General features: G+C 42.5%; 2 protein-coding genes across 2 annotated transcripts in view; both read left to right on the top strand.

The window, feature by feature from the left end:
- The window catches only part of LOC139312044 (zinc finger protein ZFP2-like), a 52,715-nt gene extending 44,919 nt beyond the window's left edge, over window positions 1-7,796 (top strand). Inside the window, exon 2 of the mRNA XM_070936570.1 lies at window positions 5,223-7,796. Within this exon, the coding sequence (XP_070792671.1) occupies window positions 5,843-6,904 (1,062 nt within the window). The 5' untranslated portion in view covers window positions 5,223-5,842 and the 3' untranslated portion in view covers window positions 6,905-7,796. The remainder of the gene's footprint in view (window positions 1-5,222) is intronic.
- A 5,691-nt stretch (window positions 7,797-13,487) lies between these two features.
- Window positions 13,488-20,990, top strand: LOC139312049 (zinc finger protein 850-like). The gene is made up of 2 exons (XM_070936573.1): window positions 13,488-14,743; window positions 19,645-20,990. The coding sequence occupies exons 1-2, from the start codon at window positions 13,511-13,513 to the stop codon at window positions 20,584-20,586; spliced, it is 2,175 nt and encodes a 724-aa protein (XP_070792674.1). The 5' UTR covers window positions 13,488-13,510; the 3' UTR covers window positions 20,587-20,990.
- Window positions 20,991-21,837: the final 847 nt, after the last annotated feature.

Below are 21,837 nucleotides of genomic sequence, written 5' to 3'. Positions count from 1 at the left end.
TTAAATTAAATTATTAAATTAAATTAAATTAAATTAAATTAAATTAAATTAAATTAAATTAAATTAAATAATTAAATTAAATTAAATTAAATTATTAAATTAAATTAAATTAAATTAAATTAAATTAAATTAAATTAAATTAAATTAAATTATTAAATTAAATTAAATTAAATTAAATTAAATTAAATTAAATTAAATTAATCAAGGTGCGTGTCTCCTCTTGGGGGCCCCATGTCTTTGCTGAAGGCATAGCCCATGCGGTCAGGTGTATCACCCTTACCCTGGTGTCCTCAATCAATTGAAGGCTCTCAACCCCAGAACACTCTGGGACCCTTCTCTTCCATTCCAATAGCGCATAAAAGTGAGAGGAGACCCAGTCCACATTTGTATCAACCACATATACCCTTTGGTCTGGGGCAAGGGTCCTCACTGGCCAAACATCCCCAGGGAAGTCAATTGCTACACTCATCTTTATCTCATTGTTCTATTCCTCACACCACTTAGTGACAGCAGTGGAGTCCATTTTGTTCACTTCTCATGCCCCTGGCTGGGACCACCATCACCCCTGTTTGTGGAGGAAGGCTAGAAGGAAATCCCAGATGAGCCCAACTTGTAGCACTAACTCCTTTAAGGGTCACTGGAGTCTGGGTTCTCCTGGCCCTCTTCGTATGGCTGCCAGTCCACACTGGCCCCTCTCTGATGCACCTCTACTTGCCAGGGTCACGTGATGAGACGGTCAGTCTCCTCTCAGCAGGCAGGTCAAGTGATGGGGTGATGGTTAGTCTTCTTCAGGTGGGTCATGTGATGGGGTGGTATTCTGGTGGCTGGTTGACTTTCCTCTTTCTCTCTCTTTTCTCTCTTGAACTGCCTGTTTAGTTTAGTTTTAGTTTGATTTGTATGCCACCCTACTCCCGAAGGACTCAGGGTGGTGAACAGCCACAGGATAAAAAACATAAATACAAAATTTAAAACTGAATAAAATCGAATTAAACAATTTAGCCGAAGACAGGTTTAAAACACCCCAATAAATTAAAAACGAATTAAAATTTACGTTTTAAAAAGGGAAAAAAGGGAAACAGTTAGGCCAGGCCAGCCTGATGGAATAAAAAGGTCTTGAGAGCGCGACAGAAGGTGCGTAGATCTGGGATCCTCCGTATCTCTGGGGGGAGCTCATTCCAGATAGTAGGTGCCCCCACAGAGAAGGCTCTCCCCCTGGGGGCCGCCAGTCGACATTGTTTGGCCGACGGCACCCGGAGGAGCCCCTCTCTATGAGAGTGTACCAGCCGGTGGGAGGCTACTGGTGGCAGCAGGCGGTCCCGTAAGTAATCAAGTCCTAAGCCATGGAGCGCTCTAAAGGTGGTAACCAAGACCTTGAAGCGCACCAGGAAGACCACCGGGAGCCAGTGCAGCTCGCGCAGGAGAGGTGTTACATGGGAACGCCATGTTGCTCCCATAACCACCCGCACGGCCGCACTCTGCGCCAGTTGGAGCCTCCGGGTGCACTTCAAGGGGAGCCCCATGTAGAAAGCATTGCAGTAGTCCAGGCGGGAAATGAGTGCATGAGTGACCATGCGTAAGGAGTCCCGATCCAGAAAGGGATGCAACTGGTGAATCAGGCGAACCTGATGAAAAATCCTCCCGGTCACGGCTGTCAAATGCTCTTCTAAAGACAGCCGTGAATCCAGGAGGATGCCCAAGTTACGAGCCCTCTCTGTGGGGGCCAGCGATTCGCCCCCAATAGTCAGTGATGGCGCCAACTGACTATATCGGGACGTCGGAAACCACAGCCACTTGGTCTTGGATGGGTTGAGCCTGAGCCTGTTTCTCCCCATCCAGATCCACACGGCCTCCAGGCACCGGGACATCACTTCAAGGGCATCGTTGGGGTGGTCCAGGGTGGAGATGTACAGCTGAGTATCATCAGCGTACTGATGGTACTTCACCCCGAAACCACGGATGATCTCGCCCAGCGGCTTTACATAAATGTTGAACAGAAGGGGCGAGAGGACCGACCCTTGTGGCACCCCACATATGAGGTGCCTCGGGGTCGACCTCTGCCCCCCCTGCCAACACAGACTGCAACCGGTTGGAGAGAAAGAAGGAGAACCACTGCAACACAGTGCCCCCCACCCCTAACTCTTCCAACCAGTGCAGCATGATACCATGGTCGATGGTATCAAAAGCTGCTGAGAGATGTAATAGGACCAGGACAGAGGAGCAACCTCTGTCCCGAGCCCTCCAGAGATCATCAACCAACGCGACCAATGCTGTTTCCGTGCTGTACCCAGGCTTGAAGCCCAACTGGAACGGATCCAGATACACCGTTTCATCCAGGTGCTGGGGGAGCTGTCGCACAACCACACTCTCAACAACCTTCGCCACAAAGCGAAGGTTGGAGACCAGACAATAATTAGACAACACTGCCGGGTCCAGGGAAGGCTTTTTGAGGAGAGGCCTCACCACCGCCTCTTTCAAGGCGGCAGGGAAGTCACCCTCACTCAATGAAGCATTTATAATCCCCTGGAGCCAGCCTCGCGTCACCTCCCGAGAAGCCAGCACTAACCAGGAGGGACATGGGTCCAACAAACATGTGGTTGCGTTCAGTCTACCCAGAATCCTGTCCACGTCGTCAGGAGTCACAGGATCAAACTCAGCCCAGATAACATTCTCAAGACCTGCCTCAGTCCTCCCCCCTGAAACTACCCAGTCGGAGTCCAGACCTTCCCGAATCTGAGTGATTTTGTCATGCAGATACTGTACAAAGTCGTCGGCTCTACCTTCCAAGGGTTCCTCCTGCACTCCCTGGTGGAGCAAGGAGCAGGTCACCCTAAACAGGGCGGCCGGGCGGTTCTCTGAAGATGCAATAAGAGCAGCAAAATAATTACACTTTGCTGCTTTTATCACCACCAAGTAATTCTTAATATGAGATCTTACCAGTGTTCAGTCGGATTCAGAAAGGCTGGCCCTCCAACTGCTCTCCAGGCGTCTTTTCTGGCGCTTCATCTCCCTCAGCTCCTCAGTAAACCAAGGGGCCAAGTGAGACCGGCGCCGGGTCAGAGGCCGCAAAGGCACGACCTGATCCAAAGCTCCAGCGGCCGCCCTGTCCTAGGCGGCCACTAGGTCTCCAGTCGGGGCGTGAGCCAGAGCCTCAGGGAATGGCCCAAGCTCCATCTGGAACCTATCAGGCTCCATCAGGCGCCTGGGGCGAAACCATCTTACCGGCTCCACCTCCCTGTGGCGAGGTGCAGCAGTTTGAAGGTCAAGGAGAAGGAGAGAGTGATCCGACCATGACAAGGGCTCAATGACTATGTCCCCTATCTCGAGATCACTCAACCACTGTCCAGAGACAAAAACCAAGTCCAGCATGTTTACTCCCATGTGGGTAGGACCATGAATTAGTTGGGTCAGGTCCATAACTGTCATGGAAGCCATGAACTCCTGAGCCACCTCAGACGTCTCACCCACGGATGGCAAGTTAAAATTCCTCATGACCATAAGCCTGGGGGTGTCAACTGCCATCACGGCTATAACGTTGAGTAGCTCAGGCAGGGCTGCTGCCACGTGGCAGGGAGCCAGGTATGTGATCAGCAAACCCATCTGTACCCCATGACCCCACTTCACAAGGAGGGACTCACAACCGACTGTCTGAGGAACAGTGGCCTCCCTTGGCCTGAGACCTTCTTTAATGACAACCGCTGCCCCCCCGCCCCTCCCTTGTGACCTCGGGTGGGTTCTCCTTCCACAGCCTCTGCTCCTTCGTTGATCCCTCTGCTTGCCTCCTTTCACTCAAAATCTTCTTTTTGTGTGAATATATATTTCTGTTTTTAAGTATACTATATTATGTGTGAACAGTGTTAGATCTGAGCATCATTCATATTGATCCAATTTACCCCAATATTAGTGTTCTTTTTCACGTTCATCGAATTTAAATAATTCTCTTTATATTATTTAAACATACATAAAAAAGCCTAACATCTTTAAGCCTTTAATCTTTCTATTATTCTTTTATTCTATAGAAAAACAAATTTCCCCATCTAATTTATTTCTTCTTCTCCAACTTACAATGAAATGGACTTTCATTTTCAAACAATACTAAGATGAAAGGATTGTTTTCAAGTTCACAATACACATTACTCCTCCTTTCTTCTCCTTTCTTCAGTTTTCCATGGCTCAAAATATTTAATGTTCTCACAGACTGTCTCTAAACATCCCACAGTTATCAGTAGCCAGCTGTAAAAACACACTTTGTAACTAATAGTTCCCAAGGGCCTCTGTATAGGGCCATAACAAAGATAGCACCACTTTCACTTCTTCCGGTCTCTTCCAGTCACTAGATGGCAACCTTCCGCTTTACTTTTTTTTAGTTGCTCTGTTAAAAGTTATTTTCATCATGCTTTCAAATCCAATAACAATCGAAAACTATTTAAAAATATATTCTAATATTCTTCAAACAATTAAGGTTCTTTGAAAACAGCTAGTCCTGGCTATCCTTTAATTTGAAATTAACTCTGTTATAATCATTTCTTCCATTCTTTTCCAGATCGACCAATGACTCTGAAACATAGTCGTAGCTATTTTCGATGCACAGTAAATCCTGCTCCTCCCTTTCCTTTTCAGTCCCACTTTTCCAAAATCATTAGCATTTAAATCGGGATAAATTCCACAGCAGAAAGTTAGAAATGTCTCACCCAGCACAGCCACACTGCTCCTTGATTTTGCCCTTCCTTTCCCTTTCCAAGCTGTCATAGCTTCAGTTCAGCCTTAATGGTCGTCTATTCTCCTGCCAGTTTCAAGGGGTTTTTCCTGGATCTAACAGGAGATTGCACTTCTCCTCATGATCTACGGGATCTTCATCAACCCCCCTGGGGTTGACTTTGGCCCTTTAAGGTCTCTAGACAGGGCGAAATCGGATGGGTATGACGAGCTCTGTTTCCCCGATCCACTCTGCTATGACGTCAGCTTCCTTCTCTGAATACGTTGAATACTTTCTGAATGCACTGTGTGTGTGATTTACTCAAGCCAAAAGGAGAATTTTGTGATTGAGTTGATATTTGGATCTGCTAGCCTTCTAGATGCCAAACTAATCATAATGTTAGAGATCAAACTAGAATTTTGAAGTTTGTTTTCTCATGATAACATATGGGGTATTTCTGCTGCTTTCACATATCACGTAGCCATTTTTAAACAATAATGAAACTAACCCATTAATATTAATCTTACAGACAAAGAGAATGCCAAGAAGAGCACTCTGGACAACAGAGAATGAGGAAGAGTTTTAAAATGTAAAACAAACCATCAATCAAAATCTTCCACTTCCTCCACAAAGTTTAAAAATGTTTCTCCTTCTTAGCTGATGGGGAGACAATGGAGAGAATTATAAGGACAAAGCTTTCAGTTGGAAAAAAAGAGTATCTGGAATTCAAGGAAACTTTACATGAGAAGTCAAAGAGAATAATTTCTAAATAAAGAACACCTGGAAGTCAGAGGAAAGAAGAAGGTTCTGTGGATAGCCAAAACTTGCAGACATTAATGAAAGTCTTTGTGGAAGGAAAGAATAGCTTGAATCAAAGAACCATCAAGTAAGAGATCAAAAATAGTGCTGACCTCCTCAAGAATCCAAGAATAGTACTGTTGGAAAATCCCCACCGACTGCCTATTGTGGGAAAACACAGATTCCCGATGACATGTGTTTGATGCATAAGTTGAACCATCCCGTAATAAGCCATATAAATGTTTGGGGTGCATCAGAAGCTTTACTCAGAACAGGTCTCTCGTGATTCGTGAAAGGAGCCATACCGAAGAGAAACTCTACCAGTGCTCCCATTGTGACAAAAGATTTAGCATGCACATCAATCTGGCACAAGATTACCAGATACATAAGAGGACTCACCCTGGGGAGAAACCATATGAGTGTCTGTATCGTGAGAAAAGTTACATTAATAAGTCTTACCTATTGAAACAGCAGAGAAGTCACACAGGAGAAAAACCATATGAGTGTTTGGATTGTGGGAGAAGTTTCTGTAGGAATTTCCAGCTGGTGGTGATGACTCACACAAGAGAGAAACCACATAAATGTCCTAATTATGGGAAAGATTTCCATCAAAATTCCGACTTCGTGAAACACCAGAGGACTCACACAGGAGAGAAACCATATGACTGTCCAGATTGTAGGAAAAGTTTCAGTCGGAATTCCGACCTAGTGACACACAAGAGGACTCACACAGGGGAGAAACCTTATGAATGTCTCTATTGTGGGAAAAGTTTCAGTCAGAATTCAAACCTGGTGATACACCAGAGGACTCATACAGGAGAGAAACCGTATAGATGTCCTGATTGCGGGAAGGATTTCCATCAAACTTCCAACTTAGTGAAACACCAGAGGACTCACACAGGAGAAAAACCATATGAGTGTCCAGATTGTGGGAAAAGGTTCAGTCAAAATTCTCATCTGATGTTACACCAGAGATCTCACACAGGAGACAAACCATTTGAGTGTACGTATTGTGGGAAAAGGTTCAGTCAGAATTCCAACCTAGTGACACACCAGAGGATTCACACAGGAGAAAAACCGTATGAGTGCATGGATTGTGGGAAAAGTTTCTGTCGGAATTCCCAGTTGGTGGAACACCAGAGGATTCACACAGGAGAGAAACCATATGAGTGTCCAGACTGTGGGAAAAGTTTCTGTCGGAATTCCCAGCTGGTGGAACACCAGATCACTCACACAGGAGAGAAACCATATAAATGTCCTGATTGCGGGAAAGATTTCCATCGAAATTCCGACTTGGTGAAACACAAGAGGACTCACACAGGAGAAAAACCTTACGAGTGTCCGGATTGTGGGAAAGATTTCAGTTGTAGGTCTAGCCTTATAAATCATGTAAGGTTACACATAGGGGAGTAACCATTCAAATGCCCTGTTTGTGGAAAATGTTTCACACAAAATTCCTTCCTTATGGCAGAAGAAATTCTACATCAGGAAAAAATTGATTTGTTTAGAGGAATCTTGAATTTCTTTTTTGTCTCTTACTGAAAGCCCAGTTTAGAAATTGATAATTTAATTTCTTGCGTGATTCTTTTTAGTTAAGCATGCCTTATTATTATATATGTGGGAGGAGATCTGAGCTTCCTTAGTTTGGCTCAGTGCGGTCATTCCCTTTCATGGAGCCAAGGGGAACTGCCATTGCTGGGCCAGAGAAAGCGAGTTTGGATCTCTATTAGGTATGTTTTATGCCTTGAGCTATTTCTACATATAATACAGGGGGATATAAACTTGTATTTATTTATTTATTTTATTTTATTTCTGTACCGCCCTTCTGCGGGACTCAGGGCGGTGTACAGCCGAGATAAAACATAGCATATAAAATTTAAAAACAGTTTAAAAAACAATTAAATAATTTCGGCCCAAAATTTAAAACAACCCAATTAAGTATGTATGTATGTATTTTTACTTAGCATCTTATGCCATGTCGTGACTCCACATGGTTTACAGTAATAAAATATTAATACAGAAACTAATCAACCCCATATATATTTCAAATGGCAAAATGCAACCGTTCCACGTTTAACATGTTGTTGCCCTGCAAATACAGGGCACATTTAGAAAGGTTGATGGCATTCGGATGGTCTAGGAATCCCAAAAACATGATTTTTGCTTTTGTTCAATTTAGATGTTAACGAGGCCTCCAGACATTATTAATTATGTTCATTTGTTGTGCTATTCTTCCTCAACACTTGTAATCTTTCTCCCTGTGAGGAGTTACATTAAATAAAAGGAGTTATATCGGCGAAGTAAACCTCCTCAGGATTAGCAGCCTATAAATTTGATAAACTCATTCATTCATTCATTCATTTCCTCTGATTTATTTAAAATATTTAAGTAGCCACCCATGTTATAACAATCTCTGGCTGGCTCCCAATCAATAATTAAGATTGTTTTAAAACCAAATGCATAAAAGCAAAAACATGGTTTCAATTCACCTGATGTGCAGTCCTCTCTTCTTCTCCCAGTGCTTAGGGCTGTGATGGCGAACCTATGGCACGCATGCCACAGATGGCACACGGAGCCATAGTGGTGGGCACACGAGCATTGCCCTAGCTCAGCTCCAGCATGCGTGCACATGTTGGCCAGCTGATTTTTTGGACCTTCTGGGCCCACTGGAATTTGGCAAATGGGCTGTTTCCAGCCTCCAGGGGTGGTGGGGAAGGCTGTTTTCACCCTCCCCAGGCTCCTAGAAAGCCTCTGGAGCCTGGGGAGGGCGAAAAATGAGCCTACCGGGCCCACCGGGCCATCACATGCCAAAAGTGGGGGGACCATGGGGGGGTCATGCACATATGCATGGGGGGGCAGGGTGCATAAGAATTATGGGTGTGGACACACACGTGCACGACCACCCTGCACTCCCCCTGCTTTTGGCACACAATGGCAAAAAGGTTAGCCATCACTGGCTTAGGGGAAATGCTAGTTCTTTGCTTTATGGAAGACCAGGATGATAAAGATCTGCCAAACATCATGGGGGAGAATGTCTCATAGGGCAGGAGCTGCAACAGAGAAGGCTCTCTTCCTAGCACCTATTAGATGGCAACATTTAAGGCAAGGGGCTAGGAACATGCCCATCCTATCTGACCTGGAAGAACAGATAGATGCAAAAATAAAGTAATGACAGGTGCCTGTTGGCTCATTGGTTAGAATGCAGTATTGCCAGGTGACTCTGTCCACAGCCTGGAATCCAATCCTGACAGGCCTTGAGCTTGACTCAGCCTTCCGTCATACTGAGATTGGTAAAATGAGGACCCAGATTGTTGGGGACAATATGCTGACACTGTAAACCGAGAGTGATACAAAACACAGTGCAGTGGTATACAGTATATGTCTGATCGCTATTGCTGTAATAAATACTGTTAAAGGTGATAACCTTGAATTGCACTTTAAACCAACTGAATCCAGTGCGGTTTGCACCACAAAGATGTTACATGGGCTACCTGGGGGCTTCCATTACTGTGTGTACTGCTACATTCTGGACCAGTTGAAGTTTTCTAGTGGTCCCGTGTAGAGATTCAAACGAGGTGACCAAGGGAAGAGTGACCCCATGTGCAAGGCATCCAGGTGCAGGAAAGGGCACAATTGGCACACAAGATGAATCTGTTGAAAGCCCCTCCCACAGCCAAGACTAGTCAATTGTCCAGAGCCTGAATTTTCATCATGTTACAGTACTGCAGTGGCCTTTAAGTGAGAAAAATGGTCATGCCACTTTTTTCAATAACCTTGTAACTTCAAATGGTCACTAAATGAAGTAAATCGATGACTACTTGTACATAATTGGATATGGCAGGACGGATGGCCTCCCCTAGCAGTTCCATGTAGGGGTTAAACCACGTTGCTTACTGAGGGTAATCCTGGCAGTAAGAATGCAGAGGGAAAAATAATATCTCCTATCTAGATGGGTTTGGAAGCAACGTTGGTGGCCACTTCAAGGTTTTGTCCTGTATTTTCTTCTTCTATTAATGGAGTATGAAGCTGGCAATTGTTTAAGGCTGCAGATACAAACAAGACCCTTATCAACCTTTATGATGCAGCACCTGGTAATCTTGTGAAGGTAAGTAGGGTTAACCATCACTCTTCAAGCTTCCCTCAGTCGCAAATATTGTTTAGAATAGAATAGAGTTTTTTTATTGGCCAAGTGTGATTGGACACACAAGGAATTTGTCTTGGTGCATACGCTCTCAGTGTACATAAAATAAAAAATACGTTCATCAAGAATCATAAGGTACAACACTTAATGATAATCATAGGGTACAAATAAGCAGTTCAAGGGGTTTGGTTTTGGGCAGTTATCCTGCATCCCCAAGAGACAACTGGCTGAAATAATCTTCACTGATCCACAAGGGAGATATGCTTTGTCCCTGCCTGATGGTGCATTGTGTCCCCCCCCCCAAACTATGCTTTCCCTTGGTTTAGTTCCTGCAAAAGAAGCTCCTGGCTCAGTTGCAGTGAGGATGAGGGCCTCCCTACCAGACCCCAAAGGACAGACTAGGGCTAGAGGCTTCCATTCAACAGCTGAACTATTACAGCTTCAACCATTTGTCAAGGCAGGTTTCGAGGAATTCTGCACACAGACATCACAGGCTAAAAACTGACTACAACAATCTTCAGCAGCCATTGGCTGTTACAGTATATGTCATCCCACCCCCCCTTGGACCCTTTCCTTTGGTTTAGTTGGAGGAAGAGGGACAGTGAGTGAACTCTTGGGAGACCTGAAAGAAAAGGTTTAGCATAGATTATGATGGACGAAAACTATTCCTGTGCTCAGTGGTAAAGTGAATAATGTGAATAATAGAATAATGGGAATAATGGGAATGGTATAAGGTCAACGATATGAACACTGGAGGACCCTCTATTCACATTATTATAAAGAAAGAAATGTGCTTGTTCAGAGACTACACTGTCAGCTAAATTCCATTCTTGGCAACATATATCTTTTAAGGGGCCTATCTGTCAAAGATGCAAGGACCATGTATAATATATATCTTCCGAGGAAGATATCTGTCAAGGATGCAGAGATATCCATCTGAAACAAAAAGTTACTTATTAATCCAAGGCCAGCCATGGATCTATGCATCAGTGATTACAGAAGAGGAGGATGTTTAGCTACAATTATCTCATGTACTATAAATTAAGGCAGGAATTTGGTAATTAAAAAGTGTCAGTTATCATGTAACGGATGTATATTAACCTTATATGGAAAACTGATGTGCCAGCAGAATCCTTTGTCTTGGATATGTATAAAAGCAGTTATATCAGGGCTCTTTCCTTGTTCAGAATTGCAGATACAAATCTGGTTCTGAAACTGCGCAATAAAACTGTCTCTGGCTGACCAAGGAATGTTGTTTGGTCCCATCATTCCACAACAGTGCAGGGTCGAATGCACAGAAGGAACCACGGAATCCATGAAAGCCTCTTGCGAATGCTTCAGGGTAAAGATAGTATCAGGGTGATTTTCAACCTTATGTCGCTAGATGGCGCTCTACAAAGAAGCAACACTCGCGCCTTAGAAAGCAGTGAACAGAGTACAGCAGCGGCATCGCTACTACTGACATTATACCAAAGGGTGAGAAGCCGAGCTAGAATGAATTGAAATGATAGAGTATTAGATTGCTAGAGTGGAGGAGAAGAGAGGCTTATCCACGTGATGGCATCGGGGGAGCCTGTTGTGCTACTTGGAGAGTGGAAGAGGTTCCTGGCAGGTGAGTGAAGGGAAGGTCGGAGGAGAAGCCGAGAGCAAGTCGGGCCCTTTGGTTCCTCCTCGGCCTGGAAGCAGCGAAGGGACAAGAATGCTACATCTGGGCTGCTGCTGCATCATATTCTATATTCTTTCTCTCCCCCAATTTTATTCCTGGGGCTGCAGGATTTAAAGTTGCTGCCTGTGATTTTACCGCTGGGAGATTTGGGACATTTAAAAGGTATTTCCTCCCCCCCATATTTCTTATCTCCCTCGGGCTTCCCATAACGCTTAATTCCTTATGATGTTATTGACCTGTTGCTTTTCTGGCAAGCAAGGAATTTCGTGGGCAAAACGGATGCTTTAAAACTTGCATAGGACTTGGGCACCATCTCATCTGTTAGTGTCCCCCACCTTTCTAAAATTAGATCAAACAAGTTGAGTAAATCCACTCCTGAAACATTTTTAAGAGTGAAATACAAAAAAAAAAGATCTAAATTCATAGATTTATAGATTTGTATGAATGCATATGCGTGTATCTGTATAAAACTCAGTATTTTCAGGTATTTTTTATAACAACAGAATTAGAATTAGAATTTTTTATTGGCCAAGTGTGATTGGATACACAAGGAATTTGTCTTGGTGCATATGCTCTCAGTGTACGTAAAAGAAAAGACACGTTCATCAAGAATCATAAGGTACAACACTTAATGATAGTCATAGGGTACAAATAAGCAATCCGGAAACAATATCAATATAAATTGTAAGGATACAAGCAACAAAATTACAGTTATACAGTCATAAGTGGAAGGAGATGGGTGGTGGGAACAATGAGAAGATTAATAGTAATGCAGACTTAGTAAATAGTTTGACAATGTTGAGGGAAGTATTTGTTTAGCAGAGTGATGGCATTTGGGGAAAAATGTTCTTGTGTCTAGTTGTTCTGGTGTGCAGTGCTCTATAGTGTTGTTTTGAGGGTTGGAGTTGAAACAGTTTATGTCCAGGATGTGAGGGATCTGTAAATATTTTCACAGCCCTCTTTTTGACTCATGCAGTATACAGGTCCTTAATGGAAGGCAGGTTGGTAGCCATTGTTTTTTCTGCAGTTCTAATTATCCTCTGAAGTCTGTGTCTGTCTTGTTGGGTTGCAGAGCAGTTATAGAGGTGCAGATGACAGACTCAATAATTCCTCTGTAGAACATTCCAGTCAGTGCAGTCAAGGCAGGCCTGTAGCTTTAACTTTGCCTTCTCCATCCAGGTCTTCACTGATTTAATTGTTGGTTTACTGGTTTTAAGTCTTTGCCTGTAAGCTGGTACAAGGTGAATCATGCAATGATCAGAGTGTCGCACAGCTGCTCATAGTAAGGACCGATAAGCATCTTTTAATGTTGTGCAGCAGTGGTCTAAAGTATTCTTGCCTCTAGTGGGACAGTTGACATGCTGAAAATATTTTGGTAGCTCTTTCCTTAAGTTTGCCTTGTTTAGATCTCCCAAAATAATGGCCAGTGAATTAGGATATTTGGCTTCAACCTCCATAATTTAGTCAGCTAGAGTTTGCAATTATAATAATCTCTGATTAACCCAAGCCAACAAGAGACTTTCATGATTTGAAATATGAGTGGATTTTTCAACTCGGATTTTTCTAGTCTTCTATGTGCCTAATAATGAAATAATGAAATTATTAATGAAAGTTATAGGTTAAACTAGCATTTTGATATCTTTCCTTTTTCATAGTAATATATGGATTTTTTTGCTGTTTCCCCAGGATCTGCAGCCATTTTTTAAACAATAATGAAACTAATCCATTAATAGGAATCTTACAGACAAAGTGGATGTCAAGAAGAGCTGTCTGGGCATATAACTACTACATAACGAATCAGAAATATTTTTGGCCCCTTCATGAATCTAAGAATATCAGTGTTGGAAAAACCTCAACCACTGCCTATTTTGGGAAAAACACAAATTGCAGATCACAGATGCACAAGAGGATCCATTCCCCAAAACCCATACAAATGTTTGGATTGTGGCAAAAGCTTTACTCAGAACAGGATTCCTAAGATTTATGGAACGGCCAATGCAGGAGGAACATCTCTACCAGTGCTCCCAATTAATAGAATTAACAGAATTAACAGAAAAGATTTAGCATATGAACGAATTTGGTGAGGCACAAGGAGACTGACAGTGGAGAAAACCTCTTTGAATGTCCGGATTGTGTGAAAAGTTTTACATGGAATTTTGACCTGGTTATACTCCAGACAAAGAAACAATATGAGATGAGATGAGATGAGATTATGAACAAAATGTTTAACAAAATGTTAAATCAGAATTCTACACTGAGTATAGCCAAGATAACTCACACAGGAGAGAAACTGTATGAGTGTCTGGATTGTGGGGAAAAATTTAGTCAGAATTCGAAGGTGGTGAAACATCAGAGGACTCACACGGGAAAGAAACCATATGAATGTCTGTATTGTGGGAAAAGTTTCAGTAAGAATTGGAACCTCTTGGTACACCAGAGGATTCACACGGGAGAAAAACCATATGAGTGTCTGGATTGTGAGAAAAGTTTCAATCACAAATCCCACCTGGTGAAACACCAGAGGATGCACACAGGAGAGAAACTCTATTGTTCAGATTGTGGGAAAGGTTTTAGTTGCAATTCTGACCTGATGGTACACCTGAGGACTCACACAGGAGAAAAACCATATGAGTGTCCAGAATGTGGGAAACGTTTCAGTCGGAATTCCAACCTTGTGGAACACCAGAGGACTCACACAGGAGAGAAACCATATCAGTGTCCAGATTGTGGGGAAAGTTTCAAGCGTAATTCCAAGCTGGTGATACACCAGAGGACACACACAGGAGAAAAACCGTATGAGTGTCCAGAATGTGGGAAAAGTTTCAGTCGGAATTCTAACCTTGTGGAACACCAGAGGACTCACACAGGAGAAAAACCATATGAGTGTCCAGATTGTGGGAAAAGTTTCAAGCGTAATTCCAAGTTGGTGATACACCAGAGGACTCACACAGGAGAGAAACCATATAAGTGTCCAGATTGTGGGGAATGTTTCAATCAAAATTCCAAGCTGGTAAAACATAAGAAGAGACACACTGGAGAAAAACCATTTGAGTGTCTAGATTGTGGGAAAAGTTTCAGTGAAAATTACTACCTGGTGATTCACCAGAGGATTCACACAGGAGAGAAACCATATCAGTGTTTTGATTGCGGGAAAGGTTTCCATCGAAATTCCGACTTGGTGATACACAAGAGGACTCACACAGGAGAAAAGCCATTTGAGTGTCCGGATTGTAAGAAAAGTTTCAGTCTGAATTCCAACCTTGTGGTGCATCAGAGGATTCACACAGGAGAGAAACCGTATAAGTGTCCTGATTGCGGGAAAGGTTTCTATCAAAATTCCGATTTGATGAAACACAAGAGGACTCACACAGGAGAAAAACCGTATGAGTGTCCAGATTGTGGGAAAGATTTCAGATATAGGTCTAGCCTTATAAATCATGTAAGGGTGCACATAGGGGAGTAACCATTCAAATGCCCTGTTTGTGGAAAATGTTTCACACAAAATTCCTCCCTTATGACAGAAGAAATTCCACATGCTGAAAAATTGATCTGTTTAGAGGAATCTTGAATATTTGTCTCTCTTCTCTTACTGAAAGCCCAGCTGAGAAATTGATAATTTAATTTCTTGTGTGATTCTTTTCAGTGAAGCATGTCTTATTATTAAACATGAGGGAGGAGATCTGAGCTTCCTTAGTTTGGCCCAGTCTCATCGTTCCCTTTCACTGAGCCAAGGGGAACTGCCATTGCTGGGCCAGAGAAAGTGAGTTTGTTTCTCCATTAGGTATATTAGTTGCCTTGAGTTCTTTCTACATATAATATAGGGGGATATAAACATGTATGTATTTTTACTTGACATCTTTCTTTTTTGTATAAGTGTTTATTTTATTTTATAGTGTATAAAAATTCCACCTTCAATTGAACAGTGTGTTGTCTGGGTACAAATCATTTTACGAAGTAATATTCAAAATGTATACAATAATATTCATCACATTTATATCAATATATATTAATACCAATAATAGTCATACTATTTGTTTAACGAATTTAACCCATTTTCCTTGTATCACTGATTGTTTCATATATTTCCCTGTTTCTAGCTTCTTCTTAGCCCATACTATCATTGTCTGTTTTACTTGTTCATCTTCCATCTTAATACTTAAAAATAGCTATATATTTTCTTTATTAATTTTTCATCTGTCCGTGTTAATATCTGATCTAATTCTGTTAATTCTCTACTTAAACCATACATTTTAACATCCTTTTCAACCTGTGGTTGGAATACAGTATTGCAGGCTGACTGCCCACAGCATGGAATCCGGTCCCGATATGCCTCTAAGTTGACTCAGCCATCCGTCATTCTGAGATCGGTAAAATGCGGACCCAGATGGTTGGGGACAATATGCTGACGCTGTAAACCGAGAGTGTACAAAGCACAGTGTAGTGGTATATAAGTGGTATATATGTCTGATTGCTATTGCTATAATAAATAGCTTCTATGAGCTTGTATTGCACCTTAAATGAATCCTGTGTAGCTCGCACCACAAAGATGCAAGACATAGGCAACCCAGGGGCCTCCATTACTGTGTGCACTGCTGCATTCAGTTGATGTCTCTAGTAGTTCAGTGCAGGGATTCAAACAAGGTGACCAAGGCAAGAGTAACCCCGTGTGCAATGCATCCCGGTTCAGGATAGGGCACAATTGGTGCCCGAAATGTATTATCTACGTCGATAGATGGCGCTGTACATAAAATCCCCTAGAAAGCAGAGAATAGAGTACAGCAGCGGAAAAAGAGACGCCGAGGTAGAACCAATTGAAACTATAGAGTATTAGATTGGTAGAGTGGATGTGGACGAAAGGAGGTTCACAAGGTTCTTCCTCTTCCGGTTGACCTAGAGGAGGATGAAGGTGTCGGCGGAGCCTCTTGTGCTGCTTGGAGGGTGGAAGCGGCTCCTGGGAGGTGAGTGGAGGGAAGGTCGGAGGAGAAGCCGGGAGAAAGTCGGGCCCTTTGCTTTCTTTCCTCCACTGTGTATGAAGCAGAGGAAGCAACGAGGCTGAAACACTTGTCTGCTGCTGCTGCTGCATGTTCTTTCTCTTCCCAAATGTTTTTATCCTTTTGCTGCATGATCTAAAGCTGCTGCCTGTGATTTTCTGCTGGGAGATTTAAAGAAATCTTGATATATTTTTTCATGTTTCTTAACCGCCCACCTCCCTCACCTTCACCTTTCATTCCTTGTGATGTTATTGAGATGTTGCTTTCCTGGCAAGCGAGGAGTTTCATGGACTAAAGGGATGCTTTCAATCTTGCACAGGATTTGGACACCATTTCATCTATTAATGTCCGCATGTCTCTAATATTAGATCAAAAAAATTTGAGTCAATGCACTTCTGGGGCATTTTGCAGACTGAAATACACATAACTGTTTACATAAATAAATTCTTAGGAGTGTATTTCTGTGTGAATAGGAACACATATTCAGAAAGCATTCAGACCCCTTTCATGTCTGTCAATTTTGTTATGTTGCAGCCTGATTTTACACTTGTTGAAATTCATTTTTTCTCATTCATCTACATCAATAAAGACAAAGTGAAAACAGAATTTTAGAAATGACTGTAAATTTATTAAAAACAAAAAAACCTGAAATTATTGACATAAATATTCAGACTCTTCACTCAGTACTTTGTTGAAGCTTCTTTGGCAGCGATTAGAGCCTCAAGTCTTTTTGGCTCTGAGATGATAAGCTTTGCGCACCTGGACTGGGGTGTTTTCTACAATTCTTGCTTGCAAGTCCTCCCAAGCTCAGTCAGGTTGGATAGCAACCATCGGTGGGCTGCCATTTTCAGATCCCTTCAGAGACGTTTAATAGGGTTCAAGTCAGGGTCTGGCTGGGCCACTCTAGGACATTCACAGAGTTGTCCCTAAGCCACTCCTGTGTTGTCTTGGCTGTGTGCTTAGGATTGTTGTCAAGGTCCTGAGCACTGTGGAACAGGGTTTCATTGAGGAAATCCCTGTACTTTATTCCGTTCATCTTTCCCTCAACCCTGACCAGTCTCTCCATCCCTGTTGCTGAAAAAAACCCCACAGCATGATTCTGCAACCACCTTGCTTCAATCTTGGGATGACATTGGGCAGGTGATGAGCGGTGCCTGGTTTTCTCCAGACCATTTACCATAGAATTGAGGCTAAACAGTTCAATCTTGGTTTCATCAGACCAGAAAATCTTGTTCCTCACAGTCTGAGAATCCTTCAGGTCTTTTTTGCAAACTCCAAGCGGGTTTTCGTGTGTTTTGCACTGAGGAGAGGCTTCCGCCCAGCCACTCTGCCATAAACCCCAGATCGGTGGAGGGCTGCAGTGATGATTCTTTTGGAATTTTCTCCCATCTCCACACAGGATCTCTGGAGCTCAGCCAGAGCCAAGACAACACAGGAGTGGCTTAGTTACAACTCTGTGAATGTCCTAGAGTGGCCTAGACCGAGCCCTCATTTGAACCCTATTGAACATTTCCGGAGAGACCTGAAAATGGCTGTCCACCTAAGGTTACCATCCAACCTGACTGAGTTTGAGAGGACTTGCAAGGAAGAATGGTAGAAAATCCCCCAATCCAGGTGTGCAAAGCTTCTTATGTCATACCAAAAATACCCTTGAGGCTTTGTAGAAGCACCTTGTTGAAAGGTGCTTCAACAAAGTAGTGAGTGAAGGATCTGAATGCCAATGTGATATTTCAGTTTTTTCTTTTTAATAAATTTACAGACATTTCTAAAATTCTGTTTTTACTTTGTCATTATGGGAATAGATTAATGAGAAAAAATGAATTTTAACAACTGTAGAATCGGGCTGCAGCATAACAAAACTGATAGAAGTGAAGGGAATCAGAATACTTTGAGTACTTTCTGAGTGCACTGTATGTGTGATTAACTCAAGCCAAAAGGAGAATTTTGAGATTGAGTTGATATTTGGATCTGCTAGCTTTCTACATGCCAAATGAATCGTAATAAATGTTATAGGTTAAACTCGCATTTTGATGTTTGTTTTTTCATGGTAATATATGGGGTATTTCTGCTGCTTTCGCATATCATGTAGCCATTTTTAAAGAATAATGAAACTAACCGATTAATATTAATCTTACAGATAAAGAGGATGCCAAAAAGAGCACTGTGGACAACAGATAATGAGAAGCAGCATTAAAATGCAAAAGAAGCCATCAGTCAAAATCTTCCACTTTCTCCAGAAAGTGTAAAAACTTCTCCTTCAGCTTATGAGAGGTGATATAGAGAATTATAAGAGCAAAGCTTTCAGCTGGGAAAAAATAAGAGTGCCCGGAGCTCAAGGAAACATTACATGAGAAATTAAGGAGGATAATTTCTAAATAAAGAAGTCAGTGGGAAGAAAAAGGTTTCGTGGATAGCCAAAACTGACAGACATTAACGAAAGCCTTTGCAGAAGGAAAGAGTAGGTTGAATCAAAGAACCACCAGGTAAGAGTACAGAAACATTATTGGCCTCCTCAAGAATCCAAGAATATTAGTGTTGGAAAATCCCCACAGACTGCCTATTGTGGGAAAAACACAGATTCCAGATCACATGTGTTTGATGCATAAGTCGAGCCACCGCGTGAAAAGCCATACAAATGTTTGTTTGGGGTGCGTCAGAAGCTTTACTCAGAAAAGGTCTCTCGTGATTCGTGGAAGGACCCATACTGAAGTGAAACTGTACCAATGCTCCCATTGTGTGTTCTGCCCCAGCTACGGACCCCAAAGAACGCAGCGCACACAAACTCTATACAAACCTTATTTTACTCAAATAACTTAGTCTTTATCAACCAAAGGCTGTTAATAGGTCTTAATAGCCTACCAGAATTCTAAGATAAGATAATCACAGTCTTACTAGAGTTGGCAGAAAGCACAGAAATAATTTTGCAGAGAATCCAGACACGAAGGAGATTGAACTAAAGTTGTTCCCTACAGTTTGCTGCAAGCGGCATTCCTCCCTAGATAGGCTTACCCAATTAGCCCCAAGCCTTACTCTTGAGGAGACCTCCTCCTAAGGAGCCACTCCTGCCTTTTGGCAGCTCTGCGCGCCTGTGCATTGAGAAGAGGCTCCTCCTCTTCATCCTCTTCACTTAAAGGAGCTTCTGGAGGTTCTGAAGGCCCTGGCTGAATCCCTGCCTCTGGCACCACATCTTCTCCAGCCTCCTCACTGTCCGACTCGAGCGCCAGCTGCGCAGGCTGCTGGCGCAGCACCACACCAGTCTCCTCGTCGGAATCAGCTACAATCTATACAGGCCGTTGACGGGCTACAACATTGTGACAAAATATTTAGCATGGAAACCAATCTGGTGATACACCAGAGGACTCACACAGGAGAAAAACCATATGAGTGTCCAGATTGTGGGAAAAGTTTCCAGCAGAATTCTAAGCTGGTGATACACCAGAGAACTCACACAGGAGAGAAACCATACGAGTGTCTGGTTTGTGGGAAAAGTTTCAAGGAGAACTCCAAGCTGGTGCTACACCAGAGGTGTCACAAAGGAGAGAAACCATATGAGTGTCCGGATTGTGGGAAAAGGTTCAGTCAGAATTCCGACCTGGTGACACACAAGAGGACTCACACAGGAGAGAAACCTTATGAGTGTCTGTATTGTGGGAAAAGTTTCAGTCAGAATTCGAACCTGGTGATACACCAGAGAACTCATACTGGAGAAAAACCATATGAGTGTCTTGATTGTGGGAAAAGTTTCAATCACAAATCCCACCTGGTGAAACACCAGACGACGCACACAGGAGAAAAACTGTATTGTTCACATTGTGGGAAAGGTTTTACTTGCAATTCTGACCTGGTGGTACACCAGAGGACTCATACAGGAGAAAAACCGTATGAGTGCCCAGATTGTGGGAAAAGTTTCTGTCGCAATTCCGCCCTTATTGAACACCAGAGGACTCACACAGGAGAAAAACCATATGAGTGCCCAGATTGTGGGAAACGTTTCAAGCGTAATTCCCATCTGGGGAGACACAAGAGGACTCACACGGGAGATAAACCATATGAGTGTCTGGATTGTAAGAAAAGTTTCAAGCGTAATTCCCATCTGGAGAGACACAAGAGGACTCACACAGGAGAGAAACCATATGAGTGTCCAGATTGTGGGAAAACATTCAATCAGAGTTCCCATCTGGTGATACACAAGAGGACTCACACAGGAGAAAAACCATATGAGTGTCCGGATTGTGGGAAAGATTTCAGTAGTAGGTCTAACCTTATAAATCATGTAAGGTTACACATAGGAGAGTAACCATTCAAAATTCCCAGTTTGTGGAAAATGTTTCGCACAAAATTCCTCCCTTATCAGAGAAGAAATTCCACATGAGGAAAAATATTATCTGTTTAGAGGAATTTGGAGTTTTGTTCCTTGTCTCTTAGTGAAAGCCCAACTGAGATATTGATAATTTAATTTGTTGCATGATTCTTTTAGTCAACCATGTCTTATTATTAAACATGACGAAGAAGTTCTGACCATCCTTTCTCCGGCTCAGTGCGGACGTTCCCTTTCACGGAGTCAAGAGAGTCTGCCGTGGTGGGCCAGAGAAAGAGAATTTGGATCTCTGTTAGGTATGTTTGTTGACTTGAGTTATTTCTATATATAATACAGGGGTATATAAACACTGTATCTATTTTAATTAGCAGAAAAATGTATGTGGCAGCCCAACTCATGGTGACTACACACCGTTTCAGCAATAAAATCTTAATTCAGAAACCAGTAAACTCCATATATATAGCAAATGACAAAATGCAAAGCCCCCACATTTAACATGCTCTTTCCCTCCGAATACAGGGCACGTCTAGCAAGGCTGATGGCATTTGGATGGTCTGGGAATCCCAAAAAACCAAACTTTTGCTTTTGTTCAATTTAGAAGTTAACCAGGCTTCCTGCCTTACTAATTATGTTGATGTGTTGTGCTATTCTTGCTGAAAACTGATAATCTTTCTCCCTGAAAAGAATTATGTTAGAGAAATTAACCTCAGGATTAGGGGAATATAAATTTGATAATTGAATAAATGCATAGACCTTCAAAGCCTCAAGCAATTTGGAGATGGGCACCTTCAGTGGGGCCATTTTTCAGATTCATTTCTTTTTCCTCTGATTTATTTAAAATAGTTATGTAGCCATCCATGTTATAACAAACTCTGGTCGACTCCCAATCAATAGTTAACTTAAAAACCATATTAAAACCAAATGCATAAAGACCAAACATTTTATTTCAATGCAAGCTTCTGATATGCAGTCCTCTCATCTTATTAACCCAGTGCTTAGTGGAAAAGCTAGATCTTTTTTGCTTTAGAGACGACCAGGAACATAAAGGCCTAACAAATTTCAGGGGAAAGAGTGTTTCACAGGACAGGGTTTACAACGGAAAAGGCTCACTTCCCAACTCCTATCATATGGCAATATTGAAGGGAAGGGGCTAGGAGCACGCCCATCCTATCTGACCTGGTAGAAAAGATGGATTCAAAACTAATAAAGGTGGGAAAACAGTGACAGGTA

The sequence above is a fragment of the Pituophis catenifer genome, unplaced genomic scaffold (assembly GCF_029215685.1).
Source record: "Pituophis catenifer annectens isolate HBS135680 unplaced genomic scaffold, rPitCat1.0.hap2 SCAF_2, whole genome shotgun sequence".
In the NCBI taxonomy this organism is placed as follows: domain Eukaryota; kingdom Metazoa; phylum Chordata; class Lepidosauria; order Squamata; family Colubridae; genus Pituophis; species Pituophis catenifer.
The sequence above is the reverse complement of the archived record's forward strand: the minus strand, read 5'-3'. Positions and strand labels throughout refer to the sequence as shown.